Source organism: Parasteatoda tepidariorum, chromosome 10 (assembly GCF_043381705.1).
Source record: "Parasteatoda tepidariorum isolate YZ-2023 chromosome 10, CAS_Ptep_4.0, whole genome shotgun sequence".
Classification (NCBI taxonomy): Eukaryota; Metazoa; Arthropoda; class Arachnida; order Araneae; family Theridiidae; genus Parasteatoda; species Parasteatoda tepidariorum.
Genome location: NC_092213.1, coordinates 58,528,500 through 58,541,971, shown reverse-complemented (window position 1 = coordinate 58,541,971; position 13,472 = coordinate 58,528,500). Strand labels below are relative to the sequence as shown.

At 25.8% G+C, this 13,472-nt stretch overlaps 1 protein-coding gene across 2 annotated transcripts in view; it reads left to right on the top strand.

Annotated features, from left to right (window-relative positions):
- The first annotated feature begins 9,687 nt into the window (after nucleotides 1-9,687).
- The window catches only part of LOC107436122 (uncharacterized), a 38,579-nt gene continuing 34,794 nt past the window's right edge, over nucleotides 9,688-13,472 (top strand). Inside the window, exons 1-2 of one of the 2 annotated variants that reach the window (XM_043044750.2) lie at nucleotides 9,688-9,874; nucleotides 13,118-13,235. In XM_043044750.2, the coding sequence (XP_042900684.1) occupies nucleotides 9,867-9,874; nucleotides 13,118-13,235 (126 nt within the window). In that variant the 5' untranslated portion in view covers nucleotides 9,688-9,866. Of the gene's footprint in view, nucleotides 9,875-12,111; nucleotides 12,320-13,117; nucleotides 13,236-13,472 lie in introns of those variants that run through there. The other variant, XM_071187114.1, reaches the window with a different exon arrangement.

Genomic DNA, 13,472 nt, shown 5'->3' with positions numbered 1-13,472 from the left:
TTTTAATTAATTAGAAATGGTTTTGTTTTTATGGTTACCGAGGCCGGTACCTTCTGAAGAGATTGGCTTCGGTCGTCATATTTTTATCTTTATTTCCTTCGTTTCCTTTATCAGACAAAATTAACGGATTTTATCAGTAGTAATTAAACTTAAGAATGCATGTGGCAATGTATGTTTTACATTACTTTTATTATAAATGCAGCTATAATTTTATACATAAATGTAGCTTTTTTTTTAGTTCAAAATGCGTAACACTAGATGTTTTGCTCTATTCTTGCTTTCCATGCAGATTTCTTTTATGGTTAAAATTTATGAAATAAATAGTAGATACTAGTTTACAAGATAAAGGTGTATCAATTGCTATTTTAATTATGTCTAGTGTTTATGAATTTAAAACCTGTTTTGTGTTGTTCAAGTGTATCAAAAGGTGAATTTCTGTTTAACGAATTTTCCATACTACGAACTTATTATCAAGATTAAGCGACTTCGTTAAATAGCGGTCCGACTGCATTGGCACCAATGTAGAAATTAGATGAATTGGGAAAATATCGCAATATATTTTTGCAATATTAAAGTTTGTATTCATTAGTCATGGTTGTTAAGGTTTGTGTGGGTGATAACTGAAAAAAGCAATTGCCAACACTTAGTCATTATAACCAATAAGTAAAAGATGAGAAGTTGGGTTCCAACAGCAGATATCTGCCTCAAGCGTGCATTAATTATACTAGATTTGAGTACAAGCATTTAAGAATTAGATCAGTTTAAGTCTCAACTCCTGGGTCTCAATCTAAAGAAAAGTTTTTAAAAGCAAAATTCTTTCGTTAAGGCTTAAAGTTAAATGAAACTGGTTGGAAAGCTAAAGTCCATTTTAATTACTAATTAAACATGTCGAGTAAATATTAAGGCCAATTTGAAATCATTATTTACTTGGTTATGCTGTCTTTTCTTAAATAGCACACGATTAAATCTAAATTATTTTTTTAAAGTTTCTTTTTTGCCTTAAAATGTATTGTTTATGTTCTAGATCCATGTATTCTATTAACTTAAAGTAGTTTATTACCATTAACATTCATTTTATTTTGGGGAGAAAAAAAAACCTTTCAAATAAAATTCATTGGCTTGCACAATTAATAGCAAATAAGTGTACAGTTTAGTTTTGACAAGGTTGCTAATTTGATTTATTATTCATCAACAGCACCATTAAGATAATTATCATATTTGATTTTTTTAATGTTAATATATCTCATACTAAACATTTTAATTACAAATTCATCACGTTACCATGCAAACATGTAAAAGACAAAAATTAAATAAATTTACTCAAGCTTGAACATTATGAGCTTATTATACTTACATGCTGTTTTGTTTTTAGACTGTATGATTTTAAATTTTGAAATACTTGAAATTCGGCTTGTTTAAAAATGTGAACCAACTGGTCACTGGAAGCAGCTAATTTAATAATAAAATGGTGCCTCACTATTGCTTTTTCCTGCAGTAAAATAGTATATATATACACACATATATATATACATTCTCGTTTTAAATTTTTTTGTTATCATAAAAGTTGCTAATTTCGGTTATTTATAGAAGGTAAATTGTTTTTAATGTTTATTTTATATTTAAAAAGCGGTTTATTTAATAAAAAATCTTATTTCACCTTCCGAGTTATTACTTATTGTATATTGTCGTAAATAAGTATTTTCTTGTATGAAATTTTTTCCATTGTAATACAATTTGAAAAAAAAATGTGTTTTCTAGTATTATTTATGAATCTTATTTTAGTTTTCATCAGAGTGCCTTTGTAAAAGCATGTAAACGAAATACAACAATATGCTAAATATAATCCAAAATGAATAATGCTAAAAATGAGCTATATTGCATATTTAAATGTAGCAGCTTTGTGTAGCAAATCTGGAATTGTGTATACCCTGGATAAAGTTGATGTGACCAAAATTCAGTGTACTGCTTTTAAAAAATTAATCATTATACATTTTAACTGTTAAATGAACATTTATTTTATGGTGCACAGGCAGCTCCTTTGTTATATTATGCATTTTTTATGTAATATTAAAAAAATTTGTTTGTATTAGGAAGTTAAAGCACTAAAGAGTTTGATGTGCGTTTTAATGACTTTTATAAGTAATTTTTTTTTGTTTATATTACTAGTGTGATAGTCAACGCATTATAAATCAAAATATATAGGTGATATATTATTGTTACTTCATTCCCCTATTTTGGGAATTTTTTAAATGTATGCACTGTTAAATATGATTTTTTTTTACTTAATACCTTTATTTTTTTCAACAGTTTTACCAAGTTATAAAGATAAACACATTTCAATGTTTCAAAAGATGAACATTTTATTCACAAAAAAGAACTTTATTACAAATATTTTATGCATGAGGCCAGTTCCAAAAAGTTTAATTGCACATTAATGATTATTACAAAGGTAAACAACTGAAATAGGAGTGTGAGATTATTCCTTTTGTTTTTAAACAAATTAGCTGAAACGAGAAGAAGAATGTTTTTCAGATAATTAATGAATTTTAAAAACAGTTAACAAAAAAGATTCAGCATTTAGTTTCAACAGCCTTTAAGGTAGTTTACTTTTCCAGGTTAATGTGATTTTGCTGTCCGTAAGGTACCATAGTGATATTCACTGATATTGTTTTAATTTTATTATGTTGCATATCTAATATGGCTTATATTTGTTTCAACTGTGCAAATTCTGGTGTGTGTATCATTAAGCTCAATTGCTTGCTCAAGCTGATTAATTACTTCTTTATTTTACCTGCACCTGAGCAATATTTAAAGATTTACCAAGACAGCTAACTTTCTGTGATTGGATGAGAGTTAAAAGTTACTGAAATGAAATTAAAGAAAATTTTTACTGTAGAATCAACATGGAGTGCAATAATTAAGTAGGAATATTCTGTTAATTCTCAGAATTTTATGTGTATATTCTTTCTTTTTTTTTCTTTTTTTTTTCAAAATTAATCTTAACTCCTCAAAATAATTATATTATACACCCGTACCGAATTGCATTATATAAATTGTTAAAAAAAAAAAAACTTATATTTTGGGGAATTATTAACTTTTAAAAATTATAGTTTTTTGTGATTGGCACTTTTATCAAGTTATTTAACCTTTCCAGCTTTGAGCACCTGGGTAAAATTGTTCAGAAATTTCCCTGCTATGCACTACTCTAATATTGAATAACATGGGTGAAACCATTTTTTTTGACCCAAGAAAGCTTGCAGCTAAAAATTCGGAAAAATCGAACTAATGCCAGAGGGTTGGGATAATATACGCCACTTAAATGATTTTTAGGAAAACTTTAGTTTTCTTACTAAGGTGTTATTTCCATCAGAAATGTTTGCAAGTGATCTAAAAATAAAGTTATATTTTAACATTTAAAGAGCTGAATTAGTTCATCTATAATTTATGCAATTTTGTATAATTTATGCATTCATGACATGTCTTTAAGTTGGTCAAAAAATAAAAATATGGCTCAATACAGTTAACAAGTTTAGGAAGCAAGATTTGAGAGAAACTTCGCCAAATGTGATAACTGATTTGGCTATTGTTCTCTTTTGAAACTTTATTCTGGCCTTTTCTGAAGCTGCTCCTTCTAATTCTCTATAGATATAGATGTTCCAGTTTGCTTATAAAGTTCCCAACTGATAAGCCTATCTGATAAATGTGCTCTTTCTTGTTTCCATAACAACTTCTAACTATCAGTCTTGACCTATTCTTGTGTTTAATGGACGGCAAATTCACTTGTCTTGCCTTAATCAATTTTTTTACTAGATGTTAAGTAATATATTCATAGTTTTTATCTTAATGTATTCATTTAAAATTTTCACAAATTACAGATCCATCAAACAAATTAACCATAAAACTTTTACTGTTATTATTTAGAGTTTAAATCATTTTTAAATTTTTATGTTCTTCATCGTAGAAATTGGTTATGGAATATTTTTTATTTATATTGATACTTAAGTTTATAACATAAAAATAAATCATCAATCTGTTTCTAAGATTTTTATCTAAAAAAAAAAAAAGCAATAACTTAAAAATCATAGCAAATTTCAGAGATATACAAACTAAGACCCACTAAACGAAAGGGGCCAAAGCCTGTTAAACTTGACCCCTGAACTAACTTAAATATTAATAAAAATATGAAGGAAAAAAAAGTTGTTGTTTTTTTCAGCCATACTCTGTTACAGTAAATTACTGATTAAGTTCACAATTTTCTTTTTTGTATAAGATGGCATTCATTTTGGTATTTGGGAATGGATTCAATGTTTGTAGTGAAATGTACTAAAAAGAAATTTTTGAGACCTGTAAATATATATATATGTGTAAAAATTCCAGTGACATCACATTAATCTGATACAATTTCAGTAACGAATTTTGTTTTCTGAATAATTCTGAACTCTTTTTTGCCGATATAATCGTGTGAGCTGATGAAAAAATTACAGCTTTTATTTTCCGAATTTTTATTAATTTTCCCCCTTTTTTCTTTGTTTTGTAATATTTTCCATGTTTTCTCTACTTTTGAATATATANTTTGCGGATATAATCGTGTGGGCTGATGAAAAGATTATATCTTTTATTTTCCAGATTTTTTTAAAAAAATTTATCCCTTTTTTTTCTCCAGCTGTTTTTTTTTTTTTTTTTTTTTTTTTTTTTTTTTTTTTTTTTTTTTTTTTTTTTTTTNCCTTTTTTCGTATGTCTGTAATTTTCCTTTGTTTTATCTTCATTATATATATATATGTATACTTTAAATTTTTAGGAAAATAGTTTGTATCCTATTTCTAAACTGACTATTTATTATTAAAATATATTAAAGTTTTGAAATTTTTATAGAAATAATAACAAGTATGTAATTTAAGTGCAAAATTCTAAACTCTTTGGAAAATTAATTTAGAACATAGAACAATGTTTTATTTTCTACTTCCAAACTCATGATTAATTATAAGAATATTATAAAATACAAATTTTCAAAATAAAATTAATTATTTTTTTTTAGAAATGAAAAGAAGCTTGCAATTTGAGAGTCAAGCTCTAAATTCTCATAAAAAATGGTTTAAAACAAAGAACATTTTTTATTCTATTTCTGAACTGTTTTATGATTAAATAATTATAAATTCTCAGAAAAAAATCGTTCAAAACAAAGAAAAGTGCTTTATTTCCTGTTTTTAAATTAATGCTTTATTATTAAAATATTATTTTAAAAAAACATCCGGGAAAAAAACATGTAATTTAAATATATTCTTCATTCTCAGGTAAAGTAGTTTAGAACGAAAAACAATGCTTTTTTCTTATTTCCAAATTCATGTTTACAGTTAGAATATTATAAAATGAGGATTTTCAAAATCAAATTCCTTATATATTTCTGGAAATAAATAATAAAAAAAACATGTAATTTAAGTATTAAATTCTAAATTCTTGGTAAAAAGGATTTAAAATGCAGAACAATGTTAGAACTAAAGTAACTGCAGCATACTTACAGTTTAGAAATTTTCAGTCGCCTTTCATTGCATTAATAATAGAAATTTTTTTTTTTCCCATAATTAAAAGATATTTTATGCATTTTATAATTCTAGTCTGCTATTGAGAATAGTTAAATAAGGATTAAGACTACTGAACAAAAATTAACGATTGGTTCTAAAATAATTACCTATTTTTGAATACAACAATTTGTTAAAAAAAAAATTTAACACGTTTTTTTTTTTTTTTTTAATCTGATTATTTAATCTGAGGGATAAAACTTATTATTTAAGTTTGCTTAAATTGATCTTTTTAAGATATTGTTCATAAAACACTTGCAAACTTGTATTTGAAATTTTTTTAAAGAACATATTTTCCCTCTTTATTTACAAACATCATAAATCTGGTTTTTTCCTTGGTACTCATTTTTATAGTTTATGAAGAAAATATGTTACTTATAGGCGTGTCCACTGCTTGTTACATTTTTATAATTTTTATTAGTGTTGACTTTGTATTGCCTGCGAATGTTTGTGTTTTAAAAATTATTAGCCAAATTGTGTTTGAATTGTTGCTTTTTTTAATGTTAAACTATTTATCATGAATGTGTTTATTGAAATGTGTTGCTGTATGTTTTGTGCTGTTTAAACTATACATGGGAAAGATTTGTAAATGATATCTTATCCTTGTAAGAATAAATATTTTTAATTCGTGAAATACCTGCTATTTGATAGTTTCATCATTTGTTGTTAAGTTCTGCCAGTTGTATTAAGTAATTTGTATACCTGGAAAGCGGTCTGTAAGCTGTTTAAAAAATTAAATTTTTTGCATATAATTACACAAGCATGCAAAATTTGAGTTATAAAAATCGATTGTAACTGATGGTTTTTGAACTTATTTCAAAGATGATATCCATATTTTTCTGTTATGTAAGGATTTTTTACAATATATGGAGGAAAATGCCTATTTCACATATTCTGGAGTGAGGTAGACTAATGAGGTATTGTTTCTGATGTATTTTTTTATGCTGAATCAATTGACAAAAATTCAAAGTCTGTGAGACTAATAGTTAATAAGTTAAGTTTGTGAAAGTTTTATGTATCAAAAGTACAATTTTATACTTTATCACTTTATATTACACATGATATTGAGAGTGCAAATCGAAAGAAAACAAAAAACGAATAAAACATTAAATGAGGTTCCCAATTTTTTTTGGGTATGGAACCCTAAACGATCGAACTTCTTTCGGTAGACCCTGATCATTAAAAAAAGTTAATTAGCAGGTGTATTTATGCTAACCAGAAGGAAAAAAATCACCCTCAAAACAATTTAGAAACCTTAAATGTGAAGAAAATGAAATTTTTTTCAATGTTTCATCAATAAGTCTTAAATTACGTTTATTAGTTTTTAGTCTTTTTTTTTTGGTGTATGCATAAATCAAATTGAATAAAAGAAGCAAAATTATAGTTTTTTGAAGAAGAAAAAACTTATAAAATGTGAGATTAGTTAGAGAAAAATAATTTGGAATTCTTGAATTAGGTTATTTTTGAATTCTGAAGTGCGATGAGAAATGCTGATACAATCCTTAACAAATGCATATCCTTTTACCAATTTATTCAATATATTATTATTGAAAAAATATATAAGTATATATTTTAAAATTTTTATTGGCATTTTACTCAAATAATATTATGAAAATAACCTAATTATTAGAAATAATCGATTATTGGTTAAATACAAATTTATTACAGGTTTCGAAAACTTTCACTGGTTTAAAAAAAGGCCCTAACTCACTGAACTGTGATTTTTTAAAGAAACCTTAAGGCTCCACAGAACATCTTTTGACAACCGCTGAATTAGATAGACAGTAGCATAAAAGAAAAGATTTTGTGATAAGTTTTTTTTCTCTTAAAAGAAACCCAGACGACAGCTGAAATTTATATTTTTTCAAAGAATATTGAAGAAATACGATTACTTACTGTAGAATTATTTACATCGATTACTTATAGTACTTTTTTTTAAATAAAATTTTAATAAATTCTCTAATTAAAGTGTAATTTCATCAAGCTTAATGATCATAATTTCGCTTTTATATAATCTTTTTCATATTAATAACATATTACCAAAAAAAATATTTATTCTAATAATTGAGTGCATATTAGTAAATAATTATAAAAAATTACATTTGTTCAATATGTGATCAACTCTGTTTTAAGAAACTCGGGTCGCCATTTTTCCACATTTTGTATCCCAAAAGTCTTAACAGACCTGAAACCTTATCTAATATTTCTTTTCAAGTTACCGCTCAATAACTTTCAAACATCTAAAATTATCTTTGAAGGAAGAAAGAGTGACAGGTATACTGTACCCTTACCTAGGTATTCCTTAGCGCAATCTATGGTTAAAAAGAAAAACAAAAGTTATTCAGGGTGAGTTCTCTTTTCAATTTTGCAATTGCACACTGAGGAGCGCGGGAGAAAATTTTCGTCGCTATTTCTCTTTTTCCTTCAGTACTAATTTAAAAAAGAAAAAAGTAAGTTCAGACAAGTTTTCTCTTTTTCCTTCAATACTAATTTTTTAAAAAAAGAAAAAGTAAGTTCAGACAAAATTTTCGTAGCCAATTCTCTTTTACCTTCAATACTAATTTATTTTTTTTAAAAAAAAGGAAGAAGTAAGTTCAGACAAGTTTTCTGAACAAGTGAACTGACTTTGAAGTTTCCTTCAATACTAATTTTTTTAAAAAAAAGAAAAAGTAAGTTCAGACAAAATTTTCGTCGCTAATTCTCTTTTTCTTTCAATACTAATTTTTTTAAAAATAAAGAAAAAGTAAGTTCAGATAAGTTTTCTCTTTTTCCTTCAATACTAATTTTAAAAAATAAAAAAAAGAAGTAAATTCATTAAGTTTTAGTTGCTGAAGAAAAAAAATACTTCAAAATATTAAAATCCAAACATATTATTGGAAGAGAACTTTTCCGTTGGGAAATCCTGAGTTATCATCTCATAATTTAATTTCATTTTTATAATTTAAAATTTTCGTTTCATTATTTGAAACTTCGTGGCTTACTCTAAGTTTGTCAAGGTTGTAATTTTTTCTACACTTTAAATTAGTAATGAAGGAGAAAGAGAATTTGCCACGAAAATTTTCTTCCTCGGTATGGTGTCATCTTAATTTTAAAAATTAGATCGTCAGAGAGCTTTTTGTTTTAGACATGGATCAAAATGCTTATTAAAGAAAATGGGCACTGCTCAAAATGCTTATTTAAGAAAATGAACTCGGATCAAAATGTTTATTTAAGAAAATAGAAGCAGCTCAAAATGCTTATTTAAGAAAATGGACACAGCTCAAAGTACGTATATAAGAAAATGAACACAGCTCAAAATAAATCTTTTTAACTCACATTTTAACAACTGAACTAGGAATTTCGCTTATTATTTATTTATTTTTTAAACATTAATATCGAAAAACACAATCAAGAAACTAATGAGAAAATGAACAAACTCAAAGGCTTCGCGTACAGTGTGCCTTTGTATTTTACAAATATAATTTTTCAAATGATCTTTTCATATTCATATCTCTAAACTATAAAGTGGTATATATAAAAAATTAAACTTCTTCAAGTATTAACGTATATTTACAACCATTAATATAAATTTATAAAACCCGCGACAACCATATAAAAAGAACTGTAAATCTTAATATTCTTTTGAAAAAAGAATAAATGTCAAAAAAATAATAATGAACTAAGTGATTTCGGTAATTGAACGACTTCACAGATTGCGAATTCAGTTTGATTCATTAGCTAATTATTTAAAAGAAAACAATACTTATAAGAGTAGCTTATAAAACGAAATCAGATGACATATATTTTCTTAAATACGCATTTTGAGCTGTGTCCATTACCTTAAATGCGCATTTCGAGCTGTACCAATTTTCTTAAACATTCATTTTGAAGCTGTGTCCAAAATAAAGAGCTCATCGACGAGACGCAAGTAATGAATTAATTAAGTTGTCACTTTTTTATTTCCTTTTTTTTAAAAAAAAACTTTTTTGGAAAAAGAACACGTGCTCCAAATGAGAACGTTGCTTTGTCCGTTGAGACAGGAAACGCACGCTATAACATGAGCTATTATTTAATCAGCTTGTTTACTTATGAAATATCTGAATCTCATATCTTTTCATGAAACATTAAAATCATTCCAGATACAACTTTCTGCGGAGTTACAGATTATAGTTGAATAAATAAAAATGTTATTTGAAATGCTATTTTCAAAGATAGGCTCATACGTAGCGTGCAAAAAGAGTTTGCGAGTTTATAAAATAACTTGAAGAATGAAATTAAAACAATAATCGTTGCACTTTATATTGCATAAATATGAATAAGTATGTACACTATTTTTGACTCTTTTGATTTGGTTAAATAATAGCTTTGAAATGAAAATGCTTCTGATATAACTTCCACTAATGCTTCCTACGATAATATTTCTAGAATTAAATTATTATAACCTAAATTAATCTATATATCTTATCTAACAATAATTATGCATATAATAAACAGATTATTCTTTTTTTTAATGTAAAGTTTTTTTTAACCCCTAGTAAAAAAATATGCATATTGTGGGCCACTATTTTATATTTAAATTGGTCAAACTGGAAGAAAATAAAGTGCTTTCAGAAGCATAGTTATGTCTATTGTAACAGACTTGTTTTAGTTTCACTTAATTTTTATCATATGTAATTTATATTAGTTCTGAGAATACTCATTAAATATTGTTTAAAAGCAAGCCGCGGGGACATAAAAAAGAGTCAAAATATTGTTATCCTACTGACAAAAATAAATCGATTGCGAAAATAATCTGGCTACTCCTAAATTCTTTTACCCTGAGACTGTAGCCACTCTAAACGAGGAATGAAATAAAGATTTTATCAAATTTTGTTGAATAAGTATTGAGACATCTAAAAACATTAAAACTGAATAAATGGACTTTTCCAATCTCTACATTCAATATGCATACTCTTTTTTATTTTATTTATTTTTTACTTTCTTTTCAACAACGGATTATAAAAAATATATTTTAAGGGAAATGATTACAGAACATGTATAGTGCCATTTTCTATACAGCCAAATCATAAGCTTTAACATTTTATTTTAAACATGTTTTATAATTTTTAGAATAATTATTTTTATAAAATATAATTCTTATTTTTGAAGGAATTTCAGAATTATNTACTCTTTTTTATTTTATTTATTTTTTACTTTCTTTTCAACAACGGATTATAAAAAATATATTTTAAGGGAAATGATTACAGAACATGTATAGTGCCAATTTCTATACAGTCAAATCATAAGCTTTAATATTTTATTTTAAACACGTTTCATAATTTTTAGAATAATTATTTTTATAAAATATAATTCTTATTTTTGAACTAATTTCAGAATTATGACGATATTGTCAAAAAAAGAGGGAAAAGAAACACGTTTTTTTTTTTTTTTTTAATTTTTTTGTTTTATTTTATAAAAATGTCAAGTAATAAATTGAAGAACTGAGTGGACAAGGATTCTTAAAGTATACATTAAGGGTGACGTTTACAGATCACCTATTATATCTTTTCTCCTGAAGGCCGCTAATGATAGAATAAAACTTATGAATCAGGATACAAACAATTAATTTCTTTCTAAGGCAAAAATGTATGTTTAACCAGTAACATTTCAAATAATCTTGTATTTCAGCAACAGTGTAATAGTAGTTAACTAAAGTAAAGTTTTTTTCACTGAAGTTACCACATCGTTAAAGGGTGGATTGAATCTAAAATTATCAAAAATAATTTTTGATCAACAATTATGAAATTATCTGTAGATTTTTTACTCAAGTCTCTTCATTTTTATTTTATTGTAACCTCTGAAATTTTAATCCATTCAACGGGAAAAAAAACTAATTTAAAGAATTTCCACATTGAATTATTTCTTTCCTTTCTATCAACTACTATTCCTAAGAAACTGACACGGAAATAAAATAACATAACTACAGTTCAAAAATAGAAATTTAGAATTACATATGGTTAATTTTGAAATTGATTAATTGTCTTAATCTTACAAAATTCTCTTAAAATTTAGCATATTAACAAAGTTGACCTTACGAGCACATTATACTAAAAAATACTATTATTTTTTTTTTAAACTTAAGATTATGAAGAGAAAATAAATAATATATGTTCATTTAAAGTTCCGTAACCACGTACCACCTCAACCTCACTGAAAAGTACCGGAACGTAGTACCGGCACATTCCGGCCCCACTACACCCTTGCTCATTAATAATTCTAACTTATAACAATATGTAAACAACTTTTGCTCCAGAAAAATTAAATTTCTCAAGTGGAGTTTCTTAACTTCAATCAAGCAACATTATTCAAAATTCTTATCATCACTTTTTATCAGACAAGTTATCAAAAACTAAACCTCAACTCTTAACTTTCTTCAAGTGCTATTCTTTGATGAAAATTTGTTACACCAGCCTGAAAAACATTTCAAAAATATGATGGAGTTCGATTGTTTAAAAAATGATTGTAAGTATAGCAGTTTCTATTATTATTTTGACTATCTATTAATTCTTTATCTTTTGAAACTAATTCCTTTTAGATCTGAGTTTTGAGACCCTGAAAAATAAAGTAGTTTCATAAAGGTGGATTTAGTCTTTCGAATGTGTAATACTTTGAATTCAAAGAATTTACAAACAAAAATTAAATAATCCAACAATGAAAAACCTTTAATATTTTATTCAAGGCCTAATTACCCCACACAGACCAATTCGATTGTTTGAAAACTAATTGTAAGTATATAGAAGTTTTGATTGTTGTTATGTGCATGATAGAAAAATATATCGGTATATTTTAAATTTAAACACACATCCTTTCTATCTAAGAGTTTTCGGACACAAAAAACAAACTAGTCACATTATTTTAATTTAATCGATGAATTTAGTCGCATTTATTTTACATTATTATAAAGACTCTGAATTCAAAGAATTAATAAGCAAAAAGAAAAAAAAATCCAACAATGAAAAACTTGAACTTTCCACAAAAAGGCTAATCAGACCTGAGCCTGAATTTCTGAGCTTTGAGGTTCTCCAAATCTCTTAAAGTCTTCAGAAGTATAAACCACGTCAAAATTGTAAATTTCATGAATGTATTTTAAAAAAAATTCAATTTGTGATACATATGCAGAATATTACAAATAAATTCAGGTAAAATTGGTTCTTGGAAATAACAAACTGCAAAACGTGTTGATTTAATACTCTGGACTTCAAAATCCTTACGGTCGGCCTGATTTTGGTCAAAATAAAATTACGAAGTTTATGTTCGAAAAGTTGCAGGACAAATAAAAGTAATATTTTTGTTAATTAAATCAACTTTTTAATCAAACAATTGAAAGTTTATGTGTGAAATATAGAAACATTTTTTTCATATTAAAACAGCTAAAAATAGATAATAAAAATTAAAAAGGTTATTTTTATTGTAAAAACATGATTTCATGGTCATTTTTTAAATCAGAAAGAAAAATCTTTTATGAATTTTTTAACTTGAAAGTAACAAAATTTTTACTATTAATTTTTCATCACACTTTCCAGATCGTTTCGTGGTAGAAGGCAACAAAGTCCTTCAGAAACAATCAATCCTCCTGCTTCAATTATTTCTGCATGTTCTCCTAAAAAGAGGAAGAAGAGAAATCGTCGAAAACCTTACAAAGTAAGTGTATTAATTATATCACAAAAATAACATGGATTTAACTACAAATTAAGGTAAACGACGTTTAGGAGCACAAAAATATTTAAATATTTTTCTGCTCCTAAACGTCGTTTACCTTAGTTTGTATTTTAGCACAAAGGTCGCCCACTTGTGTTTTTATGGATTTAACTAACCTGTTTATGAAGAGTCTGAATAGAAGAAAAAAATTTCGGTAAACATGATTCTCTGTGAAAAAAA